Source organism: Narcine bancroftii, chromosome 3, assembly GCF_036971445.1.
Source record: "Narcine bancroftii isolate sNarBan1 chromosome 3, sNarBan1.hap1, whole genome shotgun sequence".
Lineage (NCBI taxonomy): Eukaryota > Metazoa > Chordata > Chondrichthyes > Torpediniformes > Narcinidae > Narcine > Narcine bancroftii.
In genome coordinates this window covers 78,305,203-78,322,366 of record NC_091471.1, presented here as the reverse complement: position 1 = coordinate 78,322,366, position 17,164 = coordinate 78,305,203, and the positions used below count along the sequence as shown (strand labels likewise).

Here is a 17,164-nt window from a genome sequence, read left to right as displayed (position 1 = left end):
ATAACCTTGTGTTTCCTGCAGCTGTCTGTTATCTCTCTACAGATTTTCTCCTCTAATTCTTATTGACTATTGGGTAATCAACCCCATGAGTGTGGTCATACCTTTTTTGTTCCTCAACTCTACTGATAACACCTCTTTAGACAAATCCTCTGGTCTGACCTGCCTGAACATAGCTGTGATATTTTCCCTGATGAGCAATGCCAATCCTTCCCCTTTTATCCGCCACCTCTCCCACCCCCGTTCTATTGTATCTAAAACAACAGAAGCCTGGAACATTGAGCTATCAGTCCTGCCTTTCCTGCAACCAAGTTTCACTAATGGCCATAATTCAACATACCAATCCATGCTCTAAGCTTGTCTGTCTTTCCTACAATGCTCCTTGCATTGAAGTAGATACACCTGAGAATATTTCCATCATGTATAACCTGTTGACTTTTAATGGTGCCTGCAATTTTCATATAATATTTTCCCTCCTACACTCCTCTATCTGTTCTGGCACTCTCATTCCCACCACCCTGCATATCTAGTTAAACCCATCGGAGCACCACTAGCAAACCTTCCCCCTGCAGTTCAGATGCAAACCGTCCTGTCAAAATAGGTCCCACCTTCTGTGGAAGAGAGTCCACCGATCCAGAGTGGAAACAGGCCACGTCGGCCTTTCAAATCTGCACCGGTTCACTACAACAACTCCTCTAGCTCAAACCTCCCGCTCTCTGCCAATAACCCTCCAACCCCCTCTCCTCCTTGTACACATCCAACCTTTTCTTAAATGACAGAAGGGACCCTGCCGCAACTATCTAATTCAGAAGATCATTCCATTCTGCCACCACTTGCTGAGTGAAAAAAACACCTCTAATATTTCTCCTAAAGTGTTGCCCCCTTACCCTTAACTCATGGCCTCTTGTTCCAACCTCCCCTGCGCTCAGGGGAATGAGTCTGTTTATGTCTAGTCTATCTATTCCTTTCATAATTTTAAATACCTCTATCAAGTCCCATCTCAGTCATCTATGTTCCAATGAATAAATCCCAGTCTCCTTAATCTCTCCCTGTAATCCAGATGCTGTAAGCCAGGCAACATCCTTGTAAACCTTCTCTGCACCCTCTCCACCTTATCTATATCCTTTCTATAATTTAGAGACCAGAACTGCGCACAGTACTCCAAACCTGGCCTCACCAATGCCTTAAACAGCTGCAGCATCACCTCCCAGCTCCTATTCTCTATACTATGATTTATGAAGGCCAGCATACCATATGCCTTCTTAACCACCCTGTCTACATAGGAATCCACCTTCAGTGAACTCTGAACCATAGCCCCCAGGTCTCTTTGCTCCTCTGCGTGCCTCAATGCCCTCAACTTAACTGTATATGTCCTATTCTGGTTATTATTACTGAAATGCAACACCTCACACTTGTCTACATTGAATTCTATCTGCCATCTTTCAGCCCACACTTCCAAACAAACCAAATCCTTCTGTAATCAAAGGAAATCTACCTCACTATCCACCACTCCCCCTACTTTTGTATCATCCACATATTTGCTTACCCAGTTAACCACACCCTCCTCTAAATCATTAATATAAATGATAAACAAGGGACCCAGCATCGATTCCTGAGTCACCCTGCTTGTCACAGGCTTCCAACCTGACATAGTTGTCCACCATGACTCTCTGCTGTCTAATCTCCCAGCCACCTCTGAACCCATGTCACAATCTCTCTACTAATTCCTAGTGAATGAACGTTCCTTATTAACCTTCCGTGTGGAACCTTATCAAAAGCCTTACTAAAATCCAAATAGATCACATCAACCACTCTACCTTCATCCACCTTTCCTGTCACTTCCTCAAAAAACTCAACAAGGTTCATCAAACATGACTTTCCTTTTACAAACCCATGCTGGATGCCCCTAATCAATCCTTGCCTATCCAGATGTGTGTATATACTATCTCAAAGAATACCCTCCATAACCTTCCACACCACCGAAGTCAAACTTACTGGCCAATAATTACTTGGCCTACACCTACTGCCTTTTTTGAACAATTGAACAACATTTGCAACCCTCCAATCCTGTGGTACTACCCCCTCCTCCAGTGATCTTTGAAAAATCACTGTCAGTGCCCCTGCTATTTGTTCCCTGACCTCCCTTAAAGTCCTGGGAAAAATCCCATCAGGACCAGGAGATTTATCCACCTTTATTGACCCTAGAAGCTACAAAACTCTCGCTTTACTAATCCCTATCCTTTCCATAACTAAGCCCTTTGCCTCTCTTATCTCATATAGCCCAATGTCCCTTTCCCTCGTGAATACGTATGAGAAAAAATTGTTCAATATTTCTCCCATCTCATACGGTTCCTGACATAGTTCACCGGTCCCATCATCCAGTGGACCTATTCTATCCTTAACCCTCCTTTTAGTGTTCACATATCTGTAAAAATCCTTAGGATTCACCTTCGCCTTATTAGCTATGGACTCCTCATACCTTCTTTCTGCCTTTATAATTTCCCTCTTAAGGTTCTTCTTGCAATCTAAGTAACGACCATACATCTCCTCAAGCCCTTGTGTTTTATATTTGGTATAGGCCTCCCTCTTGTCCTGAACCAACTTCTTAATTTCACCAGAAAACCACAGCTCCCTCGAACCTTTAGTCTTCCCCTTCAGCCTGACTGAAACAAAGATCCTTTACTCTCAAAATCTCACCTCTAAATGCCCCCCAAATTTCCTCTACATCCTTTCCAGCAAAAAGATCAGCCCACATAACTCTCTGCAAATCCCTTCTCATTTCTCCAAATTTGGCCTTCCCCCACTCGAAGACCTTCAACCTTGGACCCGACCTATCCCTTTCCATCATTAAGCTAAAGCTAATGGACTCATGATCACTGGATCTGAAGTTCTTTCCAATGCTTACCTCCGTCACCTGCCCCATTGCATTCCCAAACAACAAATCTAACACCGCTTCCTCTCTAGTTGGCATCTCAACATATTGCTGCAAAAAGCAATCCTGAACACAATGCATAAATACTAAGCCATCCTGCCCTTTAACTGACTGTGTTTTCCAATCTATGTTTGGAAAATTGAAATCCCCAACCAATACCACCCTATTTCTACTGCATATCTCACCTATTTCCTTGCACATTTGCTCTTCTAGTTCCCTTTCCCCATTTGGAGGCCTATAATATAAGCCCATAATAGTAACCGCACCCTTCTTATTTTTCAGCTTTACCCACACTGTCTCCCTTGACGAGCCCTCCAGTCTATCTTGCCTCAGCATTGCTGTAATATCCTCCCTGACAAGTAATGCCACACCTCCCCCTCTTAATCCACCAACTCTGTCACATCTAAAGCAGCGAAATCCTGGAACATTCAACTACCAGTCACAACCTTCCTTCAACCACGTCTTGCAAATGGCCACAACATCATAATGCCACATGTCAATCCACACCTTTAGCTCATCCAGCTTCCTTACTACGCTCCTCGCATTAAAATAAATACATCTCAGGATCTCCTACATCCTACCTTCTGCATATTCTCCTCTCTTCCATTCTCACAATTTTCACTACAACATGTTTTTACTACTTCCTGCTTTTCCTCCCTTAAATTATTTAAACTTGTCTCTTTCCTTAGCTTACAAACCCTCACCCTGCTGTCCTGCCTAACTTGAAACCCTGACCCCAACCATACTAGTTTAACCCCCACCCCCCGACACCCCTAGCAAATGCCCCCACCAGAAGACTGGTCCCTCTGGGATTAAGATGTAACCCATCATTATGGTATAGGTCCCATCTTCCCCAAAAAAGGTCCCAGTGGTCCAAAAGCTTGAAACCCTGTCTCTTACTCCACCCCTTTAGCCTCCACCCAATACTATTTCTGCCCTCACTGTCTCATGGCACAGGAAGCAATCGAGAGATTACCCCCTTAGTGTTCCTCCTACCCAACTCCCTATACCCATTCTGCAGGACCACTTCCTCCTTCCTTCCAACATCATTGGTACCAACATGTACCACAACCTCAGGCTCCTTACCCTCCTCTTTTAGGATGTTCTGAACGTGTATAGTCACATCCCGGACCCTGGCACCAGGGAGGCAAACCACCATCTGGTTTTCCTTATCATGTCCACAAAAACCTCTGTCTGTCCTCCTAACAATTGAATCCCCTATGACTATTGCCCTTTTCCTTTTATCACTTCCTTTCTGGATCACAGAGGTTGACCGCCACATCTCTGCTGACCATAGTACTCAAGGTGGAGTACTGATTTCTGAAGATTTCAGACTCAGGTGCTTGCACATGAACCTGACCCCTCCCTTTCCTCCTCCTAACGGTAACCCACTGCCCCTCCACCTGTGGCCTCTGTGCAACCACCTGCCTGTAGCTCTTGTCTACGATAGCCTCATTCTCCCTAACCAGAGTGAGGTCATCGAGCCCTCCCTCCTGCACTATGTCTTTAACCACATGTTAAGCTGCATTTTCTAATCTCATTAGCATGTGGCACGGGTTGCAATTTTTGAGATCACAACCCTAGGGGCCCTGTCCTTCATTCTAGCACCAAACGCCCTGAACTCTCCTTGCAGGACCTCTTCACCCTCCCTCCTGAGAATGCCGTGAATGTGACCTGAGATATCTCGGACCCAAGCAGCAGGGAGGCAACATACCATTCTTGAAACTTGATCTCTTCCATAGAACCTCTAATCTGTCCCCCTAACTATGGAATTCCCTATCACTAGAGCTTGCTTCTTCTTAGCCACAAGACCAGATTCTTCGCTAGAGACCTAATTGACGTGGCTTGTCCCTGGTAGGTCATTTCCCTCCCCCCACCCAACAGAATGCAAATTTTTATTGAGGGGAACAGCCCTGCCCTGCCCTGCCTGCCTGTCCTCTTTCCCTCTCCTGAATGTCACTCATCTACTCTCCTGCCTCTTTGGTGTGGATATTGTCCCGTAACTCTTGTCTATCACCCCCTCTGCCTCCTGAATGATCTGGAATTCATCCAACCCCAGCTCCAATTCCTTAACTTGGCTTGTTAGGAGTTGTAGCTAAATGTACCTCTCACAGATGAAATCGTCAAAACAACCCACATTCTGCAAGAGGAGCATTCCCCTGGCTTGGCTACCATTCCCACTGTTTATGACTAGAGGAAAAAAAATCTAAAGATTTCCCTTACCTATGCCTACCTGCTGAAATCCTTTTTGTTTCCCGAATAGGGTGGTCCTTTCTTACTTTAAATCCTACACCACCACCTCAGCCCTATTCACTGAAGCGCCTTGAGACACTCTGACTCAGCCCACTCCAACAATGACTAGTATGGTTGGGGTCAGGGTTTCAAGTTAGGCAGGACAGCAGGGTGAGGGTTTGTAAGCTAAGGAAAGAGTTTAAATGACCATCTCACTACACAGTCCCTCATTTTTATAGTGATGTTTGGGTCACCTGACCTTAATTGCCCTCTAACTGTTGAACTCAATAGCCCATTCAACTGTCCCTCTGTCTTCAACTGTTGAACTCGATAGCTCAATCAACTGCTATCTGCCGAGCCTCTCTTTTTCATCATAATGGTAGAAACCTACCATTGCATTCATGCAAGCTATCGATAGTAACCGGTACAGAAGAATATACAAAGTTGAAATTGAATTAAAGGTAGCAGCAGTAAAAGGATGATACTAATCTGCAATTTAAAAACTTAGAGATTGTAAGAGGGTGGATATAGAATTGGAAATAACTTTACATCTTGGAAAATAATTGGAACAGCAAATGAATGTGCAATGATGCTTGACGAAAACAAACTGATTGTTGAAAATCAAAATCTTTCAAATTAAAAGTTCAAAGAAGTAACAGCTGCAAAAACATTAAGGTACGGGAATCTTTTGGCGGCAATGTGAAACTGAAGGCTAGAGATGAGAAAAAACTATCTATTAGTATGCCAGAGTCAGCGCAGTTATTATTTCAAGGGAGAAGGTGCTCAGAAAGCCAAATTGTCCAAAGGTGGGTAAATCTCTTGAATCAGATGATTACACCCTCAGATTCTGAAAGAAGTAGCAGTAGAACTTTTAGAGGCATTGGCAATAATCTTTCAGGAAACATTAGATTCTGGTATGGTTCCAGAGGACTGGAAAATCATAAATGTCACCTCACTATTCAAGAAAGGAGGGAGGCAGCAGAAAAGAAATTAGAGACTGGCTAGCCTGACATCAGTGTTTGGGAAGAGTTGAAGTCAATTGTCAAGGATGAGGTTACAGAATACTTGGAGGCACATGACAAGATAAGCCAAACCCAGCATGGCTTCCAAAAGGGAAAAACTTGCTTGACAAACCTATTAGATTTTATTGAAGAAGTGATAAGCAGGGTGGATAAGGGAGATGTAGTGGATGTTGTATATTTGGATTTTCATATGGCACTCTCTGTACATTAGGCTACTTAACAAGATAAGAGCCCATGGTGTAACAGGAAACATAATAGTGTGGGTAGAGCATTGGCTGATTGGCAGAATGAAGAGAGGAATCATATTCTTATTGGCTGCCAGTTGCCACAGGGGTTATTGTGGACACAGTTCTCATTTTAAATTGAAAATCAATGATTTGGGTTATGGAATGAATGGCATCCAACCCATTATCAGTCAGAATTTCCAGCAGTCGCTACAGGATCCCACGACCACACTTGTTTTTTCCTTCTCCTCCCCTCTCAAACTTCAGCAGGGACCGCTCCCTCTGTGATTCCCTCGTGGGTCTGGGAGTATGACTCAGAAGAATTGAAATGGTTGGCTTCTGGGAGGTAGCCTTCTCCACCTATCGCTCTCCACGGAATCTTGCCCTGTGCCGCAGGAGGAGCAAAACCTGTGCCCATACCTCCTCCCTTACCAAGAATCAAGACCACAAACAGGCCTTTCAAGTAAAGCAACACTTCATTTGTATATCTGCAACACTTATTTACTTCATGTGGTGCTTCTTTTGTGGCGTACTCTACATTGGAGAGGCTGGTCGCAGATTTGGGGATCACTTCACTGAGGAACTCCTCTCCATCTGCAACTACAGCCACATCTCAGTAGTCAACCATTTCAATTCTTCTGACTCACACTCCCAGACCCACATCTCTGTCTATGGCCTGATCACCTGCGGATTGGAGGAACAACACCTTATCTTTCATCTGGGCCCTCACTGGCCAAATGGTATGAACATTGACTTCTCTGCCTTCTGCTAACTTGCTTGTCTTTTCTTTTCTTTTCCCTCCCCTTTCCTTTCTTACCAGTTCTTCCCTTCCTTTTCCCTTACCCAGTCCTCCCCTTTATTGCTGCTGTCCCGTCTCTCCCCTCATCCTCCTATCATCTCCTGCCTTTGTCACCTCCCACCCTTTTGTTTGGATGCCTGCTCGCCTTCTCTGATACCTTGGTTGGGTATACGTTGGTTGGATATTTCTATCTTTGCTACATGTTGGACACGGTTTGATCTCCCGAGATTCTACAGCATTTTGTGTGTTTTTTTTTACTTCAACTACGGTGTCCACAGATTTTTGTGATTTACTTCCCATTAAGCAATGAGAAGCTGAAGGGTCTCAATGAGTCAGGCACCATCCATGGAGAGAAATGGTCAGTCAATGATTCAGATGGGGACCCTGTTTGCATTTTATGACACAAGCCAGATGCTGAAGATGATGGGAAGCTGAGATAAAAAGAGAAAGCAGATTGCCATTCCAGGAAGAAGCTGAGGGCTTTAAGATATTCTTGATGGGCAATAGAGATGCACAGAGACTGGGCGTGAAGATGAAATAGATGTAGATGTAGATGTAAAAGGACCGGCCAAGAGGCAAAAAGTTGAATCTTAGGATTCACAAACAAGTCTAAAAGAAAACCCAGAAAATATGGGAAATGTGTATAAGACAGCATCTGTGGACAGAGAGAGTTCATGGATTTTGATTTTCACCAAGAACCAGCAGTTGTTTTATCAGCTCTGAACTTCTGCACATTTGAACTTTGATATCCTTGTTGTTTAATTCCTTCTGATTTCCATTTCCTTTAATCTCTGTCCCTCTTCCCCAAGCTGTTCTATGCATCATAAAGTCTGTATTCATAAAGTCCACAAGAATATAATGTCCATAATAATTATGAGCAGGAGTAGGCCATCTGGCCCATTGAGCCTGTTCCACCAGTAAGATCATGCTGAACTCTATTCCCGATAGCCCTTGATTCCCCTATTGTTCCAAAATCGATCTGTGTCGTAAATACAGATCATAAGATTACCTCTATTGCTTCCTTGGGTAGAGAATTACATAGAATCTTAAATCTACTCCCATGAATCTTCAGGCTTGTCCTCTAGATTTAGTCTCACCTACCAGCTTGTAAAGTTTTAATGAAAGATTTTGGCTTGAAATGTTGACCATTCTTTTTCTCCCACAGATATAGCTCTTCCCACTGAGCAGATAGTGTTTGGCATCAAATTTCAGCATCTGCAGACTCCTGTGTGTCTCCAGTGGAGGCAAACTCCTGGCTTCTATCTTATCTATTCCTTTCAAAAATTTTTTGTTTCTCTAAGATTCCTCTTCTTTTTTTCTAAGCTCCAATGAGTAGAGTCCCAGGGTACTCAATTTCTGCTAAAAAATACCTGGTGATCAACCTGATGAACTTGCTCTGCTTTGCTTGAAAGCCAGTGCATCAGATTCTTAGGATTAAAGTGAAACCTTGCCCTTTTATTGCTTTGTTTGGTTATTTTCAAGAGGAAAATATTTCCTTGAACGTAATTTAAAAAATAGTAATCTTTACTGATAGCCAGATGAGCAATTTTGATGAAATGGAAAGATAGTTTACCACCAACTCATATGCAATGGATACTGGACATTATGTCTTGCTTCAGCTTGGAGAAAATTAGATATAACCTTAAAGAGATCATGATTGAATTTGACAAGATATGGGACCCTTTCATGGACTATTATAATTTGAATACATAGGCGTGCGTGCTCTGCGGGTTTCCTTTCCGTTATTCGGAACTTGATCCTTTACATATTATTTGCGATCGTTTTTAGTGGGAGGGGTAGGATTAGTTTTTTTTTTAAACTCTTTTTCTCTTTGTAAATTGAAGAGATTAGTCCAATCAGATAATTTACTATGAATATGTTGCAATATTAGAAAATGAGGTCAAGTTTTCTTCAGGGATTTTCCATTGTATCCATGCATTGTTATACAAGACAATCCATAAAGTTACTTATGATTTATTCTGCATTGCATTGTGGCTAAAGTGTGGTCTATATGTAATGTGTAATATTTCTCTCTTCCAAATTAATATATTAACAAGAAAAAGAAAGCCACTATATCCTTTACAAGCAAGGAGACAAGGACAGCACACAGTACCTCAGATGCAGCCTCACCAGTATCCTGTACAATTTCAGCATAACCTCCCTGGTCTTAAGTTCAATCCTTCTTCGCATTGAAAGGCAACATCCCATTTGCCTTATTGATTACTTACTGCACCTTCAAACCAATATTTCATGATTCATGCACTTGTGCACCTAGGTCTCCGTGTTGCATGCTGCAATTTTTTATCATTTAAATAATAATCAGATCTACTTTTTTCTTCTGACAGAACAGATAATGTTAAATTTACTGTCATTGCACACCTTCTGCCTCACACTTGCCCATTCTCCTATCTCTGAAGATTTTCTACACTATTTGCTTTTACACTCAATTTTGTGACACTGGCAAACTAAAGTACTCTACACTTAGTGGCCTCCTCCAATTCATTTATCAAGAAAATCATGTTCAAATCATTGTAAGGAAGGACACAAAAGAGATGAGCTGTGACAGGGTAGAAGACAGGGAAAGTCAAATGTCAAATTGGGCTATATTTCTTATGACCTTTCTCTTCCTAGATGGTATGGGAGGCAAGAAGAAAGATTATTCATGCTCCCTGTGAGATTTTTAAATCTTCATAGGACAAAAGTGAGGACCAGATGATTGAGGACATCTGCAAATGTGGTCTCCCTTTTCCAGAAAGCAATCTGGTAACTAAAGGCCTGTGAGCCCAAGGGGAGATACTGGAAATGTTCTCAGGGAGATGATTAATAATCATCTGGAAATGCAGGAACTAATCGGAGAAAGCCAAAATGGTTTTGTCAAGGGGAGATCTTCTCTGACCAATTTGACTGGTCTTTGAATAGGTATCAATGAGGGCAGGACTATAGAAGGGATTTATTTTTGTACTCTGACAAAGAGGTTATGGGGTGATTTATGGAGTCCAGAGCAATTTAGCAAACTGCATCAAATATTCTCATGGGAATAGGAGACAGAAGATGATGGTAGAGGGATTATTTTGCAGTTGGATACCTGTGACAAGTGTCGCCCCACAACAGTTAGTGCTGGGACCCTTGTTATTTGTAATTTATCTGAATGACTTGGATGTGGGTGGCAAGATCAGTGGGTTCTCGAATGGCATGGAGAAGTTGTCAATTGCATTGAAGGTAATTCAGCTACAAAGTAGTCAAGGTGAAATGGGCTGAGAATCGTAGTTGGAGTGCACTCCAGACAAGTATGATGTGATGCTTTTCGGGAGCACATAAGGCTACAAGATACACCATGAATGGGATGAGGGTACTGAGGAATATTGGAAGCAGGTACAGAGATTCACCTGGATGTTGCTTGGGATGTGGCAGCTCCTTTTAAGGAGACACCAGAGAAGCTTAGTTTTTTTATTCTGGAGAAGAGGAAGGTAAGAAAGGAAATTAAAATTATGAAGGCTACGGATAGGGTAGACTGCAAGAAACTTTACCTCCTAACGGAGATAGATAGTACAAGTGGGCAGAAGCTCAGGGTTTGACAGGGGTGGGGGAGGGGTGGAGAATGAGAGGGGATACAAAGAAAAGATTCTTCACCATGAGAGTGTATGTACCATGAACACATTGCATGAGAGAATAGTTAAAACTGGGTAGCTGACAGCATTTAAGAAATGTCTAAATGAAGGCTTGAAATGCTGAGGCACCGAGGGCGATGGACAAAATTCTAGTTGATGGGGTTAATACAGATGGGTGCCCATAAATCAGCATGGGCGAGTTGAAGTGAATAGGCTCTGATACAATTATTTGATTCAATGAAAGTTTATCCAAAATGTTAATTTTGATCGTACACAGACACAGTTTACTTCTTGACTAACTCCAGCGTCTTTTGATTTGATGTCGTAAATGTAATTACCTATCACCCTTTACGTCTGTCTGGGCACTGAGCACAAGGTCATTGATACATTCTCCATCCCTGCCGCAATCTTTCGTGAAAGGCACCTGGTGGAACACAGAATGTCATAAAACACTTCATTGCATTTACAAAAAACTTGTTGCATGCAGAAAATGTGAGACTTGTGTGTATTTTTTCGATCTTGCACTACACCAGAGTGACACTTCATGAATGTAAATGTGCAGAATTTGCAATAAGCTCATGGAGGTAAAACATGGAAGTCTGCAGGCACTGTGTTTGAAGTAAAAGCACAATGTTGGAGAAACTCATCAGGTCAAGCAACACACTTTATGTAGCAAAGATAAAGGTACAGTATATAGTACCATGAAGGGCTCAAGCCCGAAATGCTAATGTATCTTTACTGCATAAAATACACAGTTTGACCTGTTGAGTTTCTCTAGCATTGTGTTTTTACTTACAAGTCATGGAAATGGAAGACAAGCTCCATCACATTTCCAATTTAAAAATGCCCACAATTATTTATATATAGTTTAACATTAACATGAGTCTGGTCACTACTAATCTATCTCACATCAGGTTGGTTTGGTGTCTATGGAATGGAGCAGAATCCACATTTTTAAAAGATGCTGTAGAAGATGCATTATGGGAAAGGTGTCTTTGCTGGGATAGTGAGTGTCCCCCATCGCCTACTGCTGCCATCTGCTCCCTCCTGTACTTGGTTCCACTCTACTTTCTTTTCTGATTCCAAATCTGCAGCCTTTTGTTGTCCCGACTCATTACCTTCCACCCTGTGAGCAAACAATGAATTGCTGGAGCCATTGTGGGTAAGACAGCATCCAAGGCAGATCCCTTAACCCGAAATGTTGGGGACCATTTCTGCCAAATTCCTCCAGTGATTGTTTGCGCATGATTCCAGCATCTGCAGTATTTGTGTTTCTCTACCTTCCAACCTCTGTTATGTTCTCAGCTTTCTTCCTCCAGTTGGCACCAACTGTCTATCAATCTTACCTCAAAGAATTTTAGAGTCAATTTTAGAGTTTGGCCTTTCATATTCCATGCCAACCATTTTTCACATCTGCACCAATTCCATTTAAATTTAATTTAAATTTGCCTGCATATTCTTCTATCCATGGACTAGAGCGAAGAGTCAGCACACAGGAGGGAGATTGAAGACTTGGCTAAATGGTGCACCAACAACAACCTCACACTCAATGTCACTGAAACTAAGGAGCTGATTGTTGACTTCAGGAAGGGAAAACCAGAGGTGTGCGACCCAGTGATCACTGGGGGATTAGAGGTGGAGAGGGTGAGAAAATTTAAGTTCTTGGGAGTCACTATCTCGGAGGATCTTTCCTGGACCCAACACACTAATGGCATCGTGAAGGAAGTGCATCAGTGCCTCTACTTCCTCAGGAGTTTGTGAAGATTTGGAATGATATCCGAGACCTGGCAAATTTCTACAGATGTGTAATGGAAAGTGTACTGACTGGCTGCATCATGGTCTTGTATGGGGAGACTGATATCTCTGAGCATAAAGCCCTCCAAAAAGATAGTGGACACAGCCCAGGACATCACAGGAAAAACTCTCCCCACTAACAATAACATCGACAGGGAACACTGCCATTGGAGAGCATCAGCAATCATCAAAATCCACACCACTCAGTACATGCTCGGTTCCCACTGCTGGCATCAGGAGAGAGGTATAGGTGCCACAAGACTCGCACCACCAGGTTCAGGAACAGCTGCTACCCCTCCACCATCAGACTCCTCAACAACAAACTCAATCAGGGACTCATTTAAAAGTCTTTATTGATATTTTAATTCTCGCTGGGTTCCAAAGTTTGTTTTCATTTCTTTATTTGTTTACTTGTGTACGTTGACCCGATGCGGGACAGGCAGGCATGGTTGCAGTGGTTACAAGGGAAAATTGGTTCGTTGGGGTTGGGTGTTGGGTTTTTTTCCTCCTTTGTCTTTTGTCAGTGAGGTGGGCTCTGCGGTTTTCTTCAAAGGAGGTTGCTGCCCGCCGAACCGTGAGGCGCCAAGATGCACGGTTGGAGGTGATATCAGCCCACTGGCGGTGGTCAATGTAGCAGGCACCAAGAGGGATTTCTTTAAGAAGTCCTTGTACCTCTTCTTTGGTGCACCTCTGTCTTGGTGGCCAGTGGAGAGCTCGCCGTAGAACACGATCTTGGGAAGGAAATGGTCCTCCATTCTGGAGACGTGACCCATGCAGCACAGTTGGGTCTTCAGCTGCATGGATTCAATGCTTGCGGACTCTGCCAGCTCGAGTACTTCGATGTTGGTGATGAAGTAATTCCAATGAATGTTGGGGATGGAGCGGAGACAGCGCTGATGGAAGCGTTCTAGGAGCTGTAGGTGATGCCTGTAGAGGACCCATGATTCGGAGCCGAACAGGACAATGGCTCTGTACACACTGATCTTTGTGTGTTTCTTCAGGTGGTTGTTTTTCCAGACTCTTTTGTGTAGTCTTCCAAAGGCGCTATTTGCCTTGGCGAGTCTGTTGTCTATCTCTTTGTCAATCCTTGCATCAGATGAAATGGTGCAGCCGAGGTAGGTTAACTGGTTGACCATTTTGAGTTCTGTGTGCCCGATGGAGATGTGGGAGGGCTGGTGGTCATGGTGGGGAGCTGTCTGATGGAGGACCTCAGTTTTCTTCAGGCTGACTTCCAGGTCAAACATTTTGGCAGTTTCCACAAAACAGGACGTCATGCGCTGGAAAGCTGGCTCTGAATGGGCAACTAAAGCGGCATTGTCTGCAAAGAGTAGTTCACAGACAAGTTGCTCTTGTGTCTTGGTGTGAGCTTGCAGGTGCCTCAGATTGAAGAAACTGCCATCCGTGCGGTACCGAATGTAAACACCGTCTTCATTGTTGAGGTCTTTCATGGCTTGTTTCAGCTTCATGCTGAAGAAGATAGTAAAGAGGGTTGGTGCGAGGACGCAGCCTTGCTTCACGCCATTGTCAATGGAGAAGGGTTCGGAGAGCTCATTGCTATATCTGACCCGACCTTGTTGGTTTTCGTGCAGTTGGATAACCATGTTGTCATTACTAACACCCTTTTCCAGCAGAGAGACAGCCTGAAGACTACCTGGATGCATCCCCGATCTAAACACTGGCACCTCCTGGACTACGTTCTGGTGCGAGGAAGAGACAAACGAGATGTGCTCCACATCAGGGTCATGCCCAGCCCGGAATGCCACACTGACCACCGGCTTGTTCGCTGAAAGCTCAACCTTCACTTCAAGCCAAAGTTCAAGAACAGTGGAGCCCCCAGAAAGAGGTTCAATGTTGGAAACTTGCAGTCAGACGTAGTGAGAGGAAACTTCCAGGCAAACCTCCAAGCAAAGCTCGAGGATGCAAACTGCCTCACGGACACATCTCCTGAAACCCTCTGGGATCAGCTGAAAATGGCCATATTGCAATCCACTGAAGAGGTACTGGGCTTCTCCTCCAGGAAAATACATGTTCCTCAACATGGTTATCCAACTGTCATGTATCATCAAATATGTCTGACAACATATCTGAATTCTGAAATACGAATTTCCTTTGCGCTCTCTCCATTGCTACCACATCCTCCCTATATTATGGTGATCAGAAAAGCGCATATTCTGATTACAGTCCGAGGTGTGTTTTGTAAGTTACACTACAATAACCCAAATGTTATATTCTATGCTCTAACCTATGTTCTTCCGGAGAGGTGAAGGCCACTGATTATTGTTCAATGTTTAATTTTGTTTGCAAATTCTCTGCAAATGGAACAGTTAAATATCTGCATGCAACTAGACAAGATCCAGGTGTAGGATGTTTGGTGGCAAGGAACATTCACATCTCAAAAGCACCTGGCAATGACTGCCTTCACCAAGGGAGAGCTTAACTGCTTCTCTTTGGCAATTTGCAACATCAATAGTCTGTTGCTGACCAAAGATTCTAGCTATGTAAATATTGTGGCCATGAAAGCAGGTTAAAGCTGGGTATCCTGCATTGAGAGATTCATTGCTGACACCTAAAACTCCTTCCACCATCTATAAATGTACAAGAGATAATGGGAAATTCTCCACTTGCCTGTGAGGGCATTTTTGACAATACTCAAAAAACTCCAGACCATCTGATCCACTTGATTTGCACTTCATCCATCATCTAAAGTAATTGCACCACCACCAATGCATAAAGTCTAAGCTGTGTACTTCCTACAAAATGATCTGCAGTCGTTTGCTCAAGCTATTCCCAAATCTACATCCTCTACAATCAAAAAGGACCAGGACTTCTGGCATATGGGAATACAGGTTGTGTACACCATCCTTTCTTGGAAATTTACTGCCATTCCTTCATTCTTCTTAGATATAAATCTTATACACTTCCTACGAGCACTGTGGGATACCTTCAGCAGAAGGATTGCAGTGGTTAAAAGGAGATACCCCAGCCTGATTTTCTCAAGGACAAGTAGGGATTTATAATATATTCTGACCTTGATATTGCTCTTCAGATAGCCACAAATGAATAAATTAATAACAATTCTTGGCAAGTCATCTGGATCAATGATAATTCTGAGTTCTGACATTATTTCAGAGATTCGGTTGCTTTTTCCAGAGTCCTGTTTCTCCAATTCTCATGAACTCAGTTTGATATGATGTGCATATTGCCCATATTGCAACCGCTGCAACCGTGTCTGCCTGTCCCGCATCGGACTTGTCAGCCACAAACGAGCCTGCAGCTGACGTGGACATTACCCCTCCATAAATCTTCGTCCGCGAAGCCAAGCCAAAGATTGCCCATATTTCCACTTCAAATAATCCCCTTAGAATGATTGAATTCCTAGTCTTCAGACTACACAATAATACTTTTCTGTTTGGAATGACTTCCACTAATATGCATGTAAATTTCAGACATTTTAGAAGTATTTCATTTAGCAGCAGCTTCACAAAGGACAATTTAACCATTAGATGGCAGCAGAGGTAAATAACAGAACTTTAAACAGGAGTACAGTACTGTATTTGCATCTGTTTAACTGAGCACGTGTGGTTCACATGCATAAAGAAAGCTTACAACATGTTTTAATATAGAAAAATCTCTACTTAAAAAATACATTGTCTGTTTCTGAGCTGCATAAATCTATCCTTTGACTCTAAAAGTCAATAAAATTAACCATCAAAATATCAGCAAAGAGTTCCCAGTCCTGGTTCACCCATGCCCATACAATGGCTGAAAGAACACATGAACGCCACTACTTCTTCAAAAGTCTGAGGAAATTTCATATGTCACCTGTATCCCTTAATAACTTCAACAAGTTGAAAGTATCCTATCAGGGTGCATCATCGTGTGGTAGGGAAACTTCTCAGTCCAATACCACAGGAAATGGGGGAGAATGTGAAGGCAGTTCAGGCCATCACACAAGCCCTCTCTTCCCCTCAACTCCATTTCTCACTTCTGCTATCTTGGTAAAGCAACTTAAGATGTAAAAAGATTCATCCCACCTGGTCATATTCTCTTCACCCTCCTCCTGCCATGAATGCGAATTCACACACCATAAGATTCAAGGATATTATGTTGCCCTTGCTCTGCATTAACTGATTTCTCTCTGCTCTTCTGTATCATGCCTTACTGTTGCACTATTCTAGTTCTGGCGAGAGGGCGAGATTGAGAAGGGGCCAGACATAGTGAGTTTTGCCAGGTGCCGTGGGGAGGGGCCCGGATGCAGTGAGGCTTGGCGGGAGCAGTGGTGAGGGGAAGTTACATTTTGAAGTTGGTCATTAGAATAAGTCTTGCTGGTAATGTACCACAAATTCCAGTGATCTCCTGGAGCTCTGCTTGATTTCCATTAGGGAGTGAGGGAGGAATTACCCAAAGTTTTCATTGAAATTAGCTGAGGAGCCATATTACCAGCATATTAGGGCAGAGAATCGTAGTAAATACAAAAAGAGCAGGGGGGGAGGGGGGGAGAGGGAGAGAGAGAGAGAGAGAATGAGAATCTTTGAATTTAAATTGGGATGAATTAA

At 43.1% G+C, this 17,164-nt stretch overlaps 1 protein-coding gene across 1 annotated transcript in view; it reads right to left on the bottom strand.

The window, feature by feature from the left end:
* itga1 (integrin, alpha 1) overlaps positions 1 to 17,164 on the bottom strand; it is a 285,994-nt gene that overhangs the window by 48,250 nt on the left and 220,580 nt on the right. Inside the window, exon 20 of the mRNA XM_069924322.1 lies at positions 11,153 to 11,238. Coding sequence (XP_069780423.1) covers positions 11,153 to 11,238 — 86 coding nt within the window. The remainder of the gene's footprint in view (positions 1 to 11,152; positions 11,239 to 17,164) is intronic.